Source organism: Micropterus salmoides, unplaced genomic scaffold, assembly GCF_014851395.1.
Source record: "Micropterus salmoides isolate LMB-PRFRI ecotype aquatic unplaced genomic scaffold, ASM1485139v1 Ms_hic_scaffold_10, whole genome shotgun sequence".
Classification (NCBI taxonomy): Eukaryota; Metazoa; Chordata; class Actinopteri; order Centrarchiformes; family Centrarchidae; genus Micropterus; species Micropterus salmoides.
Genome location: NW_024040041.1, coordinates 16242047 through 16258858, shown reverse-complemented (window position 1 = coordinate 16258858; position 16812 = coordinate 16242047). Strand labels below are relative to the sequence as shown.

At 39.4% G+C, this 16812-nt stretch overlaps 2 protein-coding genes across 2 annotated transcripts; one reads left to right on the top strand and one right to left on the bottom strand.

Moving 5' to 3' along the window:
* Positions 1–2883: 2883 nt before the first annotated feature.
* LOC119888323 (deoxyhypusine synthase-like) lies at positions 2884–6556 on the top strand. The gene is made up of 9 exons (XM_038698852.1): positions 2884–3072; positions 3356–3520; positions 3664–3785; positions 4642–4738; positions 5039–5125; positions 5217–5322; positions 5407–5510; positions 5906–6038; positions 6365–6556. The coding sequence occupies exons 1-9, from the start codon at positions 2884–2886 to the stop codon at positions 6487–6489; spliced, it is 1128 nt and encodes a 375-aa protein (XP_038554780.1). The 3' UTR covers positions 6490–6556.
* Positions 6557–10690: 4134 nt separating this feature from the next.
* On the bottom strand, positions 10691–13808 carry LOC119888299 (heme-binding protein 2-like). The gene is made up of 4 exons (XM_038698810.1): positions 13576–13808; positions 13360–13486; positions 11990–12155; positions 10691–10997 (listed from the first exon to the last, which is right to left on the bottom strand). Exons 1-4 carry the CDS (start codon positions 13702–13704, stop codon positions 10829–10831), a joined length of 591 nt encoding a protein of 196 aa, XP_038554738.1. The 5' UTR covers positions 13705–13808; the 3' UTR covers positions 10691–10828.
* Between the last annotated feature and the right edge of the window lie 3004 nt (positions 13809–16812).

Below are 16812 nucleotides of genomic sequence, written 5' to 3'. Positions count from 1 at the left end.
TGTCATGCTAAGAAACCAGTTTGACATGATTTGAGCTTTGTGACATTATTATCCTGCTGGAAGTAGCCATCAGAAGATGGGTACACTGTGGTCATGAAGGGATGGAAATGGTCAGCAACAATACTCAGGAAGGCTGTAGCATTTAAATGATGCTCAGTTAGTTCTAAGGGGGCCAAAGTGTGCCAAGAAAATATCCCCCACACCATAACACCACCACCACCACCACCACCACCACCTGCCTGAACCGCTGATACAAGGCAGGATGGATCCATGCTTTCATGTTGTTTATGCCAAATTCTGACCCTACCATCTGAATGTCACAGCTGAACTCGGGAATCATCAGACCTGTCGTTTTTCCAATCATCAATTGTCTAATTTTGGTGAAGCTGTACGAACTGTAGCCTCAGTTTCCTGTTCTCAGCTGACAGGAGCTGTGGTCTTCTGCTGCTGTAGCCCATCTGCTTCAAGGTTCTTCGTGTTGTGCGTTCAGAGATGGTATTCTGCATATCTTGGTTGTAACAAGTGGATTAAGTTACTGTTGCCTTTCTGTCATCTCGAACCAGTCTGCCCATTCTCCTCTGACAACAAGGCTTTTTTGTCCACACAACTGCCGCTCACTAGATATTTTCTCTTTTTGGACCATTCTCTGTAAATCTTAGAGATGGCTGTGCGTGAAAATCCCAGTAGATCAGCATTTTCTGAAATATTCAGTCTGGCACCAACAACCATGCCACTTTTAAAGTCACTTAAATCCCCTTTCTTCCCCATTCTGATGCTCGGTTTAAACTTCAGCAAGTTGTCTTGACCACGCCTAAATGCACTGAGGTGTTGCCATGTGATTGGCTGAATAGCTACTTGTGTTAACAGGCAATTGAACAAGTGTACCTAATAAAGTTGCTGGTATTTAGGCTTATATATGTATTTCATACAAACATGATACAAAAACTTTTCACCAGTACAGTATTTTAGTCTGCCTGGTGGACTAGGTAGGAAACTGCTAGCTCTATTAAAGGCCTAATTTAAGTCCTACCTGTCAAACCCTTTTTTGCATGTTTTTATGGACATGCATATTGTTCAGATTTAACACTGACTGTCGGCAGCTTAAATGACAGTTTAACACTGACTGAATGCAGCTTAAAATTACACTGTAGGCTGTAGCCTGCAGCAGCTCTAAACTGCATACCTGCTCATGTCACTCCGCCCTCCTGGTCTTTAAAGGAGTATAAATTGTGCTACTACTTGTGTTTTTTGGTCAAATGTGCATGGACATCCAAAGGACAGATCTACATCCTTAAGAGACCCTCTGCTAGCAAACTCAACAGGTAATGTTCTAATCTCTCTGCTCTACATGAAAGAGACCAGAGTAGGCTAAAAAAGTGTAGAGAATGATTTTTATAGGTCTACTGTCTATAACTGTGAAATATAAATTGTTTGACTTTCTGACAGGAGCAGGTAGGCAAATATATGGGCTGTGGGCATATACTGTGTGTATATATATATATATATATATATACATTCATCAGGCTGCATTGCTTCTTATTGCCTATTTATTTATTTACAGCTGTCGTGTATCTGTTGTGAAGTCAGTGGGCTAAACAGTGCTGACACTGAGCTGACAAAGAGCAGTGTCTGTTGTGTTAATGCTAATATGTTTAACAATAAATAGCTACACACAGTATATCATGCTTAAAAACTCCTCCTGCATTCTGCCTTAATGTAAATATTCAAGCTAGAGGTGTACCAGCTGTCTGCATTTAACTAGAATGCTCATTGTGTAGTCTGATGAAGACAGACTAATACACACTGTGAATATTTTCCTGGTGTAAATGTGGCAAGAGATGGTGACTTACGTATATTCACTACTTTACCTTTACCTGAGAAAGACCACCTGAAATAATTCCAGTCACATCTACATCAAATACTTAAAAAAAAAAGGCCCATTGTTTTATTTTCTTAAGTTACTCACTACTCAAGTCATTTTTTTAGTAAATACTTTTGTACTCTTTCTCAAGTAGTTATTTTGATGACCACTTATACTTCTACTTAAGTATTTGTTTTTGCAAAGTAACAGTACTTTTACCTGAGTACAGTTTTTGGCTGTACAGAAGGCAGAAGGGAGTAGGTGGTAAACATATATATATATACCGTGACCCGACCTCGGATAAGCGGGTGAGGATGGAGCTGTTTGGAACCTTTACCTTCTGCATTCTTTGCATTGTGTATGTACACTGTCATCTTCAGGTTCCCTCTAAGTAAAGTGCACCTAGAATACTTAAATGTTGCTTAACTAGAGAGCAGAGGATATAACACATGTGTAATTTCTAACTTAAAAAAACTTCCTTTTCTTTGTTCAGTTTAGTTTTGTTCACAAAACAAGAAATTCTACTGCCAGAATGGGCAGGCAAACACTCACTGGATAGGCCACAAACATAATGGTAGGTAGCTAATTAAATAACTCTCTAAATGAGACAGAATGAAGTGGAGCAGAGGGAGGACTACGCAACCAGGATCTGGAATAACAAGTTAGGCAAAGCAAATGATTAGGCTGATCAATCAAAGCAAGCTGTTGGCCATGAGTGCAACAGTACAAGGGCCTCTTTACAGTGAAACCTCAATAAGGTGAGGTGGCGGTGCAGGAAGAACAGAAAGCAGGTGGCTCATGGAGACAGGCTTAATCACAGATATGTGGACTGGACCTAACAGTAGGTGAGCACGAGATTATTGCTCTCCACCAAAAGCAGCCAGACTTTATTACCACTGTGGAAAGGAACAGAGGGTCTGTGTCAGCGTGTGGACTGGTACACATATATGGACTTGGCCAATGTAATTTGGAGAATAGTGCAGAAACTCTTATCATGTTATATTATTGTTCTTTCAGACAATATGGCAAACCATAACCACAAAATTGAGAATATCTACAGAAAGTCCATCCCTTTACCAGAGGGTACACCAATGGTCCAGGGCTACGACTTCAACCAGGGCGTGGACTACCGAGTCCTGCTGCAGTCTTACCTCCACACAGGCTTCCAGGCTACCAACTTGGGCTTGGCTATCCAGGAGATCAACACCATGGTGAGAAGGGTGCTGCACAGGGAGAACTTGGCAAATGAGCATGTTGATCATTTTAAGGACTCATTAATTTTTTTTAACCTTTGATGCAGTGTAATATACTGGCAGCAGTGCATACACCAACAGTTAGATGAATGATTGTTGACCTTAACCACGTGACTTACCTTAACCCGTCATCTGTCATGAACTACACTCTCAATGAAGTCTATAGTAGTGTGGTTGGTTCATTATATCTAGTAAATTGAAAAGGCTATGATTATGGTTTCTAATCTAACATAATGCACAGATCAAGAGGCGTCAGCAACCGGTGAAGGCATTGAATGGATGTGTTGATGAAGGCCCATCAACCTGCCCCTGTCGGAGGAGCTGCACCATCTTCCTCGGTTACACCTCAAACCTCATCAGCAGTGGAGTCCGGGAGAGTATCCGCTACCTTGCAGAACACAAAATGGTACGATTCTTTTCAACTACACTAACAATATGTCCCTAAACAACCTCTCAGGAAATATTTGAATCACATGGTCTACAGACAGCTACTACAGAGCAGCACGTTACATGTGTTCCCTAATACAGTGTGTTTCTTTCTTTTTTTAGGTTGATGTCTTAGTGACCACAACTGGAGGTATAGAGGAGGATCTGATCAAGTGTATGGCCCCAACTTACATGGGAGACTTTACTCTGTCTGGCAGGGATCTGTTTATAAAAGGCCTTGACAGGTAAGTTTGGCTAAAAATAGAATAGGGAATGATTTTAAATAAGTGAACTAGCTGAGCGCCTTTAAAATTGTGATCATTAAGATTTTAGTCCTGATAGTGTTCATGGTGTGGTTGCTGGAGAAACAGCAAGTTTGGGTTAAAGCAGCGATCACACCATAAAGTGACAGTAGCTCATTGGCGTGAAATACAGGAGGTGGGGTGAGAAGCTTAATGACGCTGTGACAACTTCTAGCTTATAGTTTGCCACTTCGCTCTACTACCATTTGGGCACAGGTACTGGTCCCTGAGGTGCTGAAGGAATTGTTTGGGCAAAAGCCTTATCCCTGCAGCCACAGCAGCCCTGATCAAGATGTCTCGATGAGAACACCAGAATCTTTGCTGTCACCTGTCCTGTCTGTTGTTGGTAATGATATATGAGGAGGAACACGTTGTTCGTTAATTGGTGATGTACAGTGCTGTGAAAAAGAAGTTCCCACTGGGACAATAAAGTCTAAAGTCTAAAGGGGGGGAAGAAGCTCTCCAAGCTAATGCGCTTAGCTTAGCTGTGTCACTAATAGGTTTTTTATCATACAGAAATATGTTTCTGTATGATTGTCTGCAAACTCACAGTGTTAATAAAGAAATCAGTAAAAATAATTGTAACTGCGATCTGATTTCATGCTGCACGCAGAGCAAGTTCTTCTCCCTGCAACAGCACAGTAAAGTTGGCTATCTTGCTAAGGAGTTAGAGATGTGCATCCTGTCTCCACCACTCAATAATAAAAACTGCTAAATAGAGATGTTGAGTGTCTATTTAAAAAAGAAAGACTGTAAGGAGAAGAGCATTCAATTCTCCCCTGTGTCGCTTCTGTTGCAGGATTGGGAACCTTCTGATACCCGAGGAAAACTACACTAAATTTGACAAATGGTTGATGCCGATCTTGAAGCAGATGCTGCTCGAGCAGAACACTCAGGTATGTGAACATCTGTCTACCCGTTTCCCTAAAATGTCTTATATTACAGGGAGTGTTAAAACAAAATTTTTAAATGTGTGTATACTCAAAACAAACCTAATTTGATAACATTTCATATTTTACTGAAATATTAAAAACTCAAATTGCTCTGTTTTAACAAGGCTTTACAACAGAGCAGAGCTATGAATTCCAAGCATTTAATCACATGTTCTCTTATTGTGGCATTTGAGATGTCCTGGTCCCTCTTTTGCCTTCAGCTCACATTATAGTTTTATTTTTCTGTGATGTGTCGTCTTTCAGGGCGTTAACTGGACACCATCTAAGATGATCCATCGAATGGGCAAAGAGATAAACAACCCGGAATCTGTTTACTACTGGGCCTACAAGGTGAGTCCTGGTATACATCAGGAGTGTGTTTTGTGTGTTAACCAATAATTAATTGAGCTGTTACTGAGCAGCGATCTGGTGTCTATTTCAGAATAACATCCCAGTGTTCTGCCCTGCCCTGACCGACGGCGCTATAGGAGACGTTTTGTGCCTCTTCTCAGCTGAGAACCCTGGCTTCAGAGTGGACATAAATGAAGGTAAAACGGTGTTCATTGGTGACATACCTTTCTCTGTCTCTGTGGTTATTTGTTGGTCTTACGCATTACACAATTTGATTCCAGATATTACAAAGTTGAACAAGATGGCAGTGGCTGCCAACAGCACAGGGATAATCATCCTGGGAGGAGGTATAGCCAAACACCACATATGCAATGCCAATTTCTGGGTGAGTTTTTGCATTTTTGAGTTTGGTGTTGTCCCAACTTCTTTCAGAACGTTGTGGAGAAATGCAGTCTGATATTTAAAAAGTCTTTGAAGGCTGTAGATTATCTCTCTCTTGTTTTCATGGTGTATGTGTGTGTGGGTGGGTGGCTGGGTGGTGGGGTGTGTGTGTGTGGTAGGGGGGGCATGATATGAAGAGGACAGTAGAGATGTAACAGGAAATGAAGGTTGTGATTTGCGGTGATCATATTCTGAATTCACTGATGCATTTGTAGCCAATTCTTGATGCTCAATGCCTTAAGGTGGAGCAGGAAACAAATGCTAAACTTTTAGGAAACTGCGTGATCATTCAATGAATCAATAAAGCTTGTTTTAATAAACTGATTTCTGTCCTTCCAGAGGCAGGGAGCTGACTATGCGGTATATGTAAACACAGCTCAAGAGTTTGATGGTTGTGACTCAGGGGCCAGACCTGATGAGGCAGTGTCCTGGGGCAAAATCAGAGCAGATGCTAAACCTGTGAAGGTATATAGTATTACATGCTAGTATCAATATTATGTTGCATTCACAAGTTTTGGAAACTTTGATTTGCACAACACCTGTTTTTTACTTGTTAAATAACCGGTGCATAGTCTTGCCAAACAGATTAGTGCATACATGCAAGAGTGTTTTACTTTTCTATTTTAACAGTTACAAGCTCTATGTATGGCAAAACAGAGATTGTGTGCTAAACCTTATTATTTAATGATGTATCCTCATCTCAAGCAATAAAAACAGACATACCAATATGGGGATTTAGTAGAATTTTTGTTTTCTGATTCAATACATTGCCTGTTTTTCTTCCTCTTTAGGTGTCAGCGGATGCTACCATAATCTTCCCATTATTAGTGGCAGAAACCTTCGCTGTTCATGCTGATAAGAAGGCTACTGGCACAAAAAAGGAGTCCTCAAGTCCTACAGAAGTGGCAGCAACACCTGTTTAAATTCTCTATCTGTTGGTTGTGGTGGAAATTGTATATTTCCTTGTGAAGAAATTAACAAATAAAGAAGTTACAACAATTAGTTGTCTTTGTGATTGTAATTAATAATAAGAGTTCAGCTGAAGGGCAGCTCTCCACACCAAAGTGTGTTGAGAGAGACTGACCAAGAGAAACAGAAACAACAAACATTTACTGCTAGAGAATAGTTGTGGAGTCTTCAAGAGAAGCCACAGTGAAAATTTATGTTTACATGAGGCAACATGCACGATATCAGGGTCCTAAAACAGGCACTCTCAAATGTAATGCAGAAATTATTAATGCTGTTATTTACATTTTGACAGTGTGTGAAAAGTCTTTTTTGATTGTCATATAACAGTGAAAATAAATGTTATGCTGGTAAACAATGTGTTAGTGGTAACCTGTACAAAGAGAACATAAGTGGTCCAAGAACTGATCCTTGTCATGCTAACTCTTATTACAAGTTAACTGAAATAACGGTGACATGTATTGGCTATAATGATAAAGAATTCATCCAGCTTTGCCAACCACTCTGGTACAGCATTCAGACCTGTTTCTTACAGATTGACCTGAGTAGTGTTTGGCTTTGATCTGTACATAACAAGGTGTTAATGATGCCAACCATGAACCACGTCTCCTGTTTTCCTGTTATTTCCCTGATAATGTCAAGGGATTTATCCCAGCAGAGATTTCAAACTATCAAGAGAAGCCCGTGTTACCAACTGAAAGCATAAAGTTCCACATATATGGTATCACACTTAATGATAGCACAATAGCAGGAAATCAAGGGTTTGGACACAATACCAGACATCCAAAGCAAAAGCAGGTACAGTTCAAAATCAATACAAACATTTATTTGTCCCATTTCTTCCCAAATGGATCAAAGCAGCAGTCGGTAACAATTGAACATACAATGCAAAACCTTCCACATCTCTCTCTGCTGCTTGAATAACGCCGCTATGAAGTTTTCCCCTACTATGCTAGATATGTTCACATGTGTTTTGTACTATATGCTGTTACTTAGGAAAGGAGAGCTGGGCAGCTAGTGATTGTTTCTCAGTCATTGCGTTTGCAAAACTTCTGAAGGCGAGCATGCAGGAGGACGGGTGCTGCGCAACCCGTGCTTGAGCAGTGATTGACACTAAGTTAAGTTTGTAGATCTGTAGATCAGATATGTACTGTATATGTACTATTTTGTCTGTACTGGAAAATAAAAAATATTTGAAAAGTTTCAATCTGGTTTCAGGAAGTACCACAGCGCTGAGACTGCCCTGCTTAGAGTCACCAATGACCTTTTAATGTCTGCTGATGATGGCATGTGTTCAGTCCTAGTACACCACTGACCACAACATCATGTTAAGCCTTGTGCAGACTACACGATTTTCAGAAATATATAAAAAATACAAGCAATATTAACTTTTAAGGACACTGAGACCATTTTACATGCCTTCATCTCATCACGCCTGGATTACTGCAACAGCCTTTTTACTTGCTTAACTCAAAAATCTGCTAATTGACTCAAGACTGTCCAGAACTCAGCTGCCACACTTTTAAACAGAACAAAGAAATATGACGCCATCACCCCTGTTTTAGCTTCATTACACTGGCTCCCAGTTTGTTTTAGAATTGACTTTAAAATTTTATGGATCACTTTTACAGCTCTTCATGGCCTCTCACCCTGTTATATCTCTGACCTTTTAGTCCCATACGCACCAGTACGTACCTTAAGATCCTTGGGCAGAGGTCTGCTGGCTGTTCCAGAGTCTAGACTGAAAACTAAAGGGGAACAGCCTGCCAGAGGAAATCAGGTTGGCTGAGTCAGTGAACTCTTTTAAGTCCCTTCTTAAAACAGCCTTTCCCGATTTTCTATTTTCTATATATATTTTATATTACTTTAAACGTGTATTTTAGTCTCTTAAGTGTTTTGCTTTTATCATGTATTTGTTTTTTTTATTGTCTTTAGGCTTGTTAAAGCACTTTGTAACTTGTTTTTGAAAAGTACTCTACAAAGAGATTATTATTATTGTTACTACTGTCAGGATATAGTCACATTTTCACCAAAAAGTTTAATTTTATTAAAGTTATCTACTGACCACTGCACCACCCCATTCATCAGTTTATGTGTATGTCTCCATAGTCGTGGTAGCACGGTGGCCTAGTGGATAGCACTGGGTTTGGACACCGGTCGTCCCAGCCTTTGTGTGGAGTTTGTATGTTCTCTCTGTGTCTGTGTGGGTTTTCTCCAGGTGCTCCGGCTTCCCCCACCATCAACAACATGTTCGCTAGGTTGGTTCTCCAGTCAGTGCTGTTTGACCTGGCATGCCATTTCAATCTGAGTTGGTCCCCACTGCTCCTTTCTGGGTTGGGTTAAATGCAGAGGATGAATTTTGCCATATGTATGCGACAAATAAAGTATGTTTACGTTATTTGATTGGCTTGAATACTCCAAATCTTCTTTATTATGTCTAGTCAATTTTTTCCAACAAATATGGATGTTTTTTTCCCAATTATGCATTTTTAAACAGCACATCCAATCCATGCAGGTGTCAAAAAGCAAAATAAATACCCTTCTCCATTATCTTCCCACTTTAAAAAAAAAAAAAATCTAAATAATGTTTATTAAAATAAAGTTTCAACAACATAGACATGCCCAAATATAAAATAAAGTAAAACTAAATAACAGTGAAAACAACCTTCATATATTTAAGTTATATCATATGGCAGTAAGGTCTTTGTTCAGTTGTACTTTTGGCAGGTGTCGGTAGGGTTGACCTGTAGTTACCGTTCTACTCAGAAAGACAGGAACAACCTGACATTGACCACATATGCAAAACATAGATAAAATTTTAATTGATAGGTGCAAGGACAGATGTGCAATGTTTATTACAGCAGATATGGCTGGAGCAAGAAGCATTATCAGACAACAAATATATCATCACTAATGTGTAAAAAGTGAGAATCACTGCTGGTAAATACAACATTCCTGAAACTAAATGCAACAGAGGCATCCGTCTGTCTGCTGACCAACAATGTTTATTAAACTGGAACTGCAGCGACATAATACAAGACTTACAGGAACAGTAAAGACCTTGAATTAAAGAATAAGTATAGAGTTACTATTACAGTCATACACAAACAATACTGGGCATGCAAAAAACCACACACAACACTGTTTTAATTAAATTCTGCCCAAAGACGAGATAATGGGCCTCATATTCTTTCTAGAATGTATTCATGACTGAATAAGTAAATTACAAAACTAATAACTGTTATAATAACTGTTGATGTGGGTTGATGTCATTGAAGGTGAAAATGTTTTCCATGTACTGGTGGGCTTTTATGCTGACTTATTTTTGAGTATCGCTGTATGATATACAGCGGCTAGAAAAAGTATGTGAACCTTTTGAAATTTCATGGTTTTCTGCATAAATCTGTCATAAAATGTGATCTGATCTTCATCTAAGTCATCAAGGGTATTGACAAATAAAATGTGTCTAAAATAATTCTGCTCTCTCTTTTTATCATTCAACACTCAAAATGACAGTGAAAAAAGTAAGTGAACCCTTATAGTCAATAACTGGTTTCCCCCTTCATACTTTGTTTTCATGATAATATATTGGGTCCTTTCTACGCCAGGTGTAAGTGCTGTGTGGTTCGTCCAGATAGTTCAATCCTAGTTTCATCAGTCCACAAAACATTTTGCCAATACCGCTGGGAGTACCAATGTGCTCTTTTGCAAAGCACTTTTGTAAGCAGTGGCTTCCTTCCGTAGATACCCTGCTTGCTCAATGTTTTACGTATTGAAGACTCATGAACAGAGATGTTAGCCAGTTCCAATGATGCCTTCAAATCTTTAGCATTGTCATTTTGACTGGGCGCCCACTTCTGGTTAGAGTAGCAACAGTCCCAAAGGGTCTCCACTGGTGAGTTTCTAAAGTCTTTGAAGTCACTTTGTAAACTTAACCAGCTTTATGTAAATCAAAAATTCTTGATAGTGGCGCCTCTGTAAGCGACTCACAAGCATGTGCTTCTTGTGCAGCACTAACTCCAAAAGTAGTCCAAGTAGCTGTAGTCCCACACCCATTTTCTTAACAAGACTCCAGGTGTGTTAAAACCTGACTCCAATTAGCTTTCTGGAGGTCTTTAACTCAAGCACTGTTTGCAATAAAGACAGGAGGGATGAGAATTTATTTTAGGCATGTTTTTATTAGTCAATACCCTTGACATGAATGAAGATCAGATTGCATTTTATGACAAATTTATTCAGAAAACCATGAAATTCCAAGAGCTTCACATACTTTTTCCTGCCACTGTATGATGCACACTAGATCCAGATCCAGATCTCATTGTGGTGAGTAACAGAGAAAATGGGGTCATAGCCAGCCCCACTGCAAGTGTTGGGATTAAAGGTTTTCCCAGCTTGAACCAAGGCCTCACGAAGCATCCTTGCATTTTCTTGACCATCCTTGATGCTTGGAGGACCATCAAAGACCCTTTTATGTTATGTGAAAAGAAGGACAGAAAAAAGTTTTAGATTACGTCGAACACTTTGTTCACCGGAAAGTTTCATTTGCAGATTTTTTTTAACACAAGTTCTGCTTTTACTCAGAGCTTAGTTGTAGTCAACTCCGTAATCTTATATAGTTATCTTCGCTTCGACTGACTCATTGATAGTGTTTATTGCGTCCTTTTAATGCATCAGAGACACGTACCCATCAACAACACTGCAGCTTCTGGGATATTGTGGCTGGTAGCGATGACAACGCAACACAGAAACACTACTTTGGGGACTCATTCCAGGGACCCTGTAATGTCATACCTTCCCAATGGCTGAATGGGCTTTAGCCAGCCCATTTGTGGTGCGTTTAAGCACAATAAATCATTTTTCATGAACATGTTTCAGAAACAGTCTAAAGCAGCTACAAGCAATTCCTCCCTATTAAAATAGATTTTTGAAATCTGAGCAGGAAATGCGTTCCCTCCTGACTTTTACTCTTGGAACGGCGTTCCCCTGTGTACCCCCAATTTCCACCCCTGCCTGTGTGAATAAAAGTCAACTTGTAGTTTGCCAGTTAAACGCAGAAGTAGGAAATATTCAGTTTGCATTAGCAGTAACCTAAAACAGTATTTTTCCAGGGAATGTCACCATATACACTCAGTTCATTATACTGCAAAAAAAAAGAGAAATCTCCCTCTCTACCACCACCTTCATCAGTGGGCCATAGGCTCAATCACTATTGAGTTACCTCATTCAGAGATCAATAGTGACTTTAAGTATTTACATTGTTCGTAGTGAAGAGTTTGAATTCTCAGTTACAGTAAATGCTGACCCCAATAAAGGTCAAATCTGGTTATTCATGTATTCAAGTCACACTTTTGTCTCATAGCTTTTGAACAGTAAACATGTTACATGATTTAAGTGTTTAGTGACCGTTAAATGAAACCCAACATAATGAATTGAAAGATAGAAGCAATCACTGTTTACCTGACGTAGACCGTGCCTTCAGGTCTGCTTTGCCATGTGACTGACGGATCAGTGTTTTCAGGCTTTGTTGTGTTAGGAGGAACAAACCAGGACACTGACAAATCCTGTGTGGCATTATCTGTGATGGTGATCAGCACTGGCCAGGTGTCAACAGGGATCTTATAACCTGGAAGTGACAAACACGTTACAAAATGGTAAAAGATGATGTTCCTTTATTGATCCCCATAGGCATAGGTGTCATTTACGCCATCACTTTTTGAAAGCATTTGTTCTGAAAAATAGCTTGTGACAAGAAATGTTAAATAACAAATGAAAATGCTTTGAGAAAAGTTTATTTGCACAATAAGAAAACATGCTATGAATATAGAAGAAAGAAATGTGCAATGTCCAAAAAAGTAACTTAAGCTAACAAAAACAGGCTGCTGATTACTGTATTATGTTGCATTATATTATTTTGAATGGTCACCTGCCAATTGAATTTTGTGTTTCCCTTTACATAAATAAATATCCACCATAAATTTGTGCAGAAAATAAAGTTTTTAAAGCTCAAAATTTTCTAGGGCACAAGGATAGTCTCGTGAGCTAAGTGTATTGTCACACCCCTAATCTCAGCCCTTATGTCACCAGCACTTTAACATAAAGTGAAACCTTTTCCCGTAGGGGAAGTTAAAGTTGGCACAGCAGCACAGGGGACTGTAGTGCAAAGAGTAAAATACAATAAAAGTAGAATGTTGTCAAATCAAATACAAGTTAAACACACTACACAATCAAAAATAGAATATGGTATCCATTTTGTATCCGCATGTGCAAAGTAAGCAAACATCACTGCAAGAACACAGGCAAGTTTCTCAGGAAACCACACAATGGTTTGTGCGCTTGTCACCATTTACACAACTTGTAACATTTCTTGAAGGCAAAGTCTAAACAGATTTTTAGATGTTTGATGAAAAACAGCTACAAGTATTGTAATTTGTATTAATGCTTTTCACATCAATGTTGATGTGTTCTACTTTGATGCACCACAATAAGACTTGCCAGGATTCTATTCTCCACCCTTTTGTTCTTCTAATAAACCTCACCCATTTATTGAGCTCTGGTTTTGTCCCCCCCCCCCTATTGTGTGTGTGTCACATCCTCATTCAGTAGGTAGTTAATAACTATGCAGTGAATATTCTCATTTGATGCGTGAAGTTATTTTGGTCATCAACAAACTAAATTATAAACCTGCTATTCTCTAATGACCTCTTTAAATATAGTAGTATTCAAGTTATGGTTGTTTAACGCACATTGATTGCACAGATATTGTTCAAATTAGCATTACAAAACCAGGACTGTATGAGTGAAACATTCAGTTTTGGACCCCGACATACCTGCATCACTCTGTCTCTTGCAGTAGTCAGTCAGCCTTGAACATGCAGCCATAAAGTCAGCTACCTTATCGCTTTCCAACTTGGTGGTAATCCATTCAGTGGAAACATACAAACGTGTCTCAAAATCCTGTAGACAACAGAACATAAGACAGTTTTTGTACATATACTCACAGCATACCAATGGTGCATGTGTGAGTGAGCAGCTCTGAAGTCTACCTGGTTTGTCTCAACCACACTGTATTGAGGACATTGTTGCTGATGGCAAAAGTCTGGAGCCGTCCAATCTTGTCCTCCGCAGAACGACACCAGGACAAAAGATACCAGCATGAACAGTGGCTGCGCCATTTTCCCGGACTCTTTAAAGTAACTCAGCTTCAAACACACTCCTGATGCAATAAAAAGGAATGATAAACTCGCATCAGCATTACCAGTATATCAGGTCACACAGACACTCGGCATGGTTCTCCCTCTCTGACAGTCACTGCCACACATATACTCACCTAAAGGATTATTAGGAACACCTGTTCAATTTCTCATTAATGCAATTATCTAATCAACCAATCACATGGCAGTTGCTTCAATGCATTTAGGGGTGTGGTCCTGGTCAAGACAATCTCCTGAACTCCAAACTGAATGTCAGAATGGGAAAGAAAGGTGATTTAAGCAATTTTGAGCGTGGCATGGTTGTTGGTGCCAGACGGGCCGGTCTGAGTATTTCACAATCTGCTCAGTTACTGGGATTTTCACGCACAACCATTTCTAGGGTTTACAAAGAATGGTGTGAAAAGGGGAAAAAACATCCTGTATGCGGCAGTCCTGTGGGCGAAAATGCCTTGTTGATGCTAGAGGTCAGAGGAGAATGGGCCGACTGATTCAAGCTGATAGAAGAGCAACTTTGACTGAAATAACCACTCGTTACAACCGAGGTATGCAGAAAAGCATTTGTGAAGCCACAACACGCACAACCTTGAGGCGGATGGGCTACAACAGCAGAAGCCCCCACCGGGGGTACTTCCAGCAGGATAATGCAAACATTTCTAAAGAATGCTTTCAGCACCTTGTTGAATCAATGCCACGTAGAATTAAGGCGAAAGGGGGTCAAACACAGTATTAGTATGGTGTTCCTAATAATCCTTTAGGTGAGTGTAGTTTCACATGCATTTGTTTTTGTAAAAGTCTATAGATATTTAATTTGTCTTTTCCTGAATGATTTATTGTTTTCATGCACATGGATCAATTCCGTTAAGACTGGAAATTGTTGTGCTGTAGTAAGTAGTGGTAAGTAAGTGAAATGGATTTAATATAGCTCCTTTCACAGAGCAAGTACTTTACAGTGATAAAAAATTGCAACAATGAAACAGTGGAGCAATCAGACAATTACACGTAAGCATCAAACATTATTAAACCATAAAAGGCATCAATCAATTTAACGTGTTCTATCTGTTCATGTGATTGCGTTTTCATATTAACTGGCAGCAGGATTAGAATTTAAAGGATTGATTCACATTTGTCCAAGTCTGTGGCGGAAACTTTAACTTTAATTTTTGGATTTGGATTCTTGGCCATTATAAATATTTGGAGTGTGTGCATAGTAGCCTGTTTTGTGTGCACAGTGATGCAAAGCGTAGTTTTGGATGTGCCCAGTGGGCACCACGTGTATTGATCATTGTCAACTAATGATGACAGCAATGTTGACTGCACAATCACTTGGTAAACTAGTAAAAAAAAATAAACATAGCTAGACTTTTCAGTCTGTTAAGTCTTGTTATGTCTGTTAAGTACTGTTAATCAAAAGGCTTAGTTTTTATTCCAGTTTACTAAAGGTTTAAGTAGTCTTTGTTTGAGTTCCAGTTCAATGAAACATTCTTGAAAGTCTGGGAAGTTACACTGACTGAAAATAACTGCTTGTCAACATTCCTGCTGAGTGAGTAAGTCATTGTTAGCAAAAGCCGTTGATCTTGTGAAGTCTGCATTTTAACAAAGCTACTTCCTCCTGATCTAATGCCGTCTTCATGTCATATTAGAGTTTCCAACTAGTAAAAAGCTTAACACACAACTCATAACTACATCTGGGAAGCTGGGTAAATAAACACAAATTTAATGGATATAGTGTTACATTGTCAATGCACAGACATTTTAACCCTTACATGACCAACTCTGTTTTCTGATGAAACATACAAATGTCCCTTCCAATATCCAGTTACTACTGAATTGTCCCTAGCAAAAATCTTTATCAAAAATTACTGATATCCGTCAGTGTCCAATCAAAGTATTTGGTACACAAACGGTTACCAGGTCTCGTTTTCTGCTACAAGTCCAATGCATATTTAAGTTTTAAAAGCTTATGCCCCCTCATAGTGGACCACTATGAACCTCAGTAACCTTTCTTTCTAAAAAACGACTTACGACAAATCTAATGATTTATTCAGACCATCAAGGGGAAAAGTGTGTTATATTGTAGGCTAATGTATTTTCCATCATGGTGCTGGACATGATTTTCTTGTTCCAGCCAACATAAAATATTCACCCTTGATATGGAAGTCATGGATGACTGGGATTTAAGGTTTGGTTCATTCAAACAAACAAACAAACAATTTATATATGAGAAAAGAAAATCAGTATCATGAGCACTATCATGTCCCCGTTTCACCTCAGTGTGAGGTGTTTTTATTGAAATTTCTTTCTGAAGTTCCAGTGAAAACTATTGACATCGTGTTCTGTGTGATATAAACACGTTACTCTTAAACATTTTATATGGATTTTTCAAAGGTGTGATCACCACAAAAATTCCATTCACTTTCAATGTTTTGTGTTGGAAATTTGAGAGACAGTTATCACAAAACCTTGGCAAAAACAAAAACAAACAAACTGCAGCGGTAAGTGAGAAAATGTTGTTGAAGCTATCCAATAGTGTATGCAGTCTTCCCCTTTTCCTTTAGCTGACCTAAATCTAATGTTAGACTCAAATGCTTTACCTAAGTGATGCTCCATATTTGTATAGCGCCTTTCTAGTCTTTTTGACCACTACATCTGCATTAACCATTCACACACATTCACACACTGGTGGAACAGCCACCAGTATCAGTTCAGTATCTTGCCCAAGGACACGTCGACATGCAGCCTGGAGGAGCCAGGGATTAACGGGCAACCCGCTCTACCTCCTGAGCCACAGTTGCCCTGGTCAAGTTGTCACCTGGAGATCTCATGCATGTATTCTAAGCGGAGACAATGAGTCTGCAATCATACGAGACTCCAAGAAAACGTGGTTATATGTTAGCCCTGAGTCTGAACTACAGTGTCTCGCTATCAGCCCAGCTGTTATCACCCTGACAGGGAGAGAGTTTCTACAGGTATTTCTGCCTAAGGACCTGTAGAGTCTGGCTCTATGATTGCCCCCATGTTCCTGCTCAACACCTGTTGCTAAAATAATTAGGGCACTAGAAGTGCCAGGGA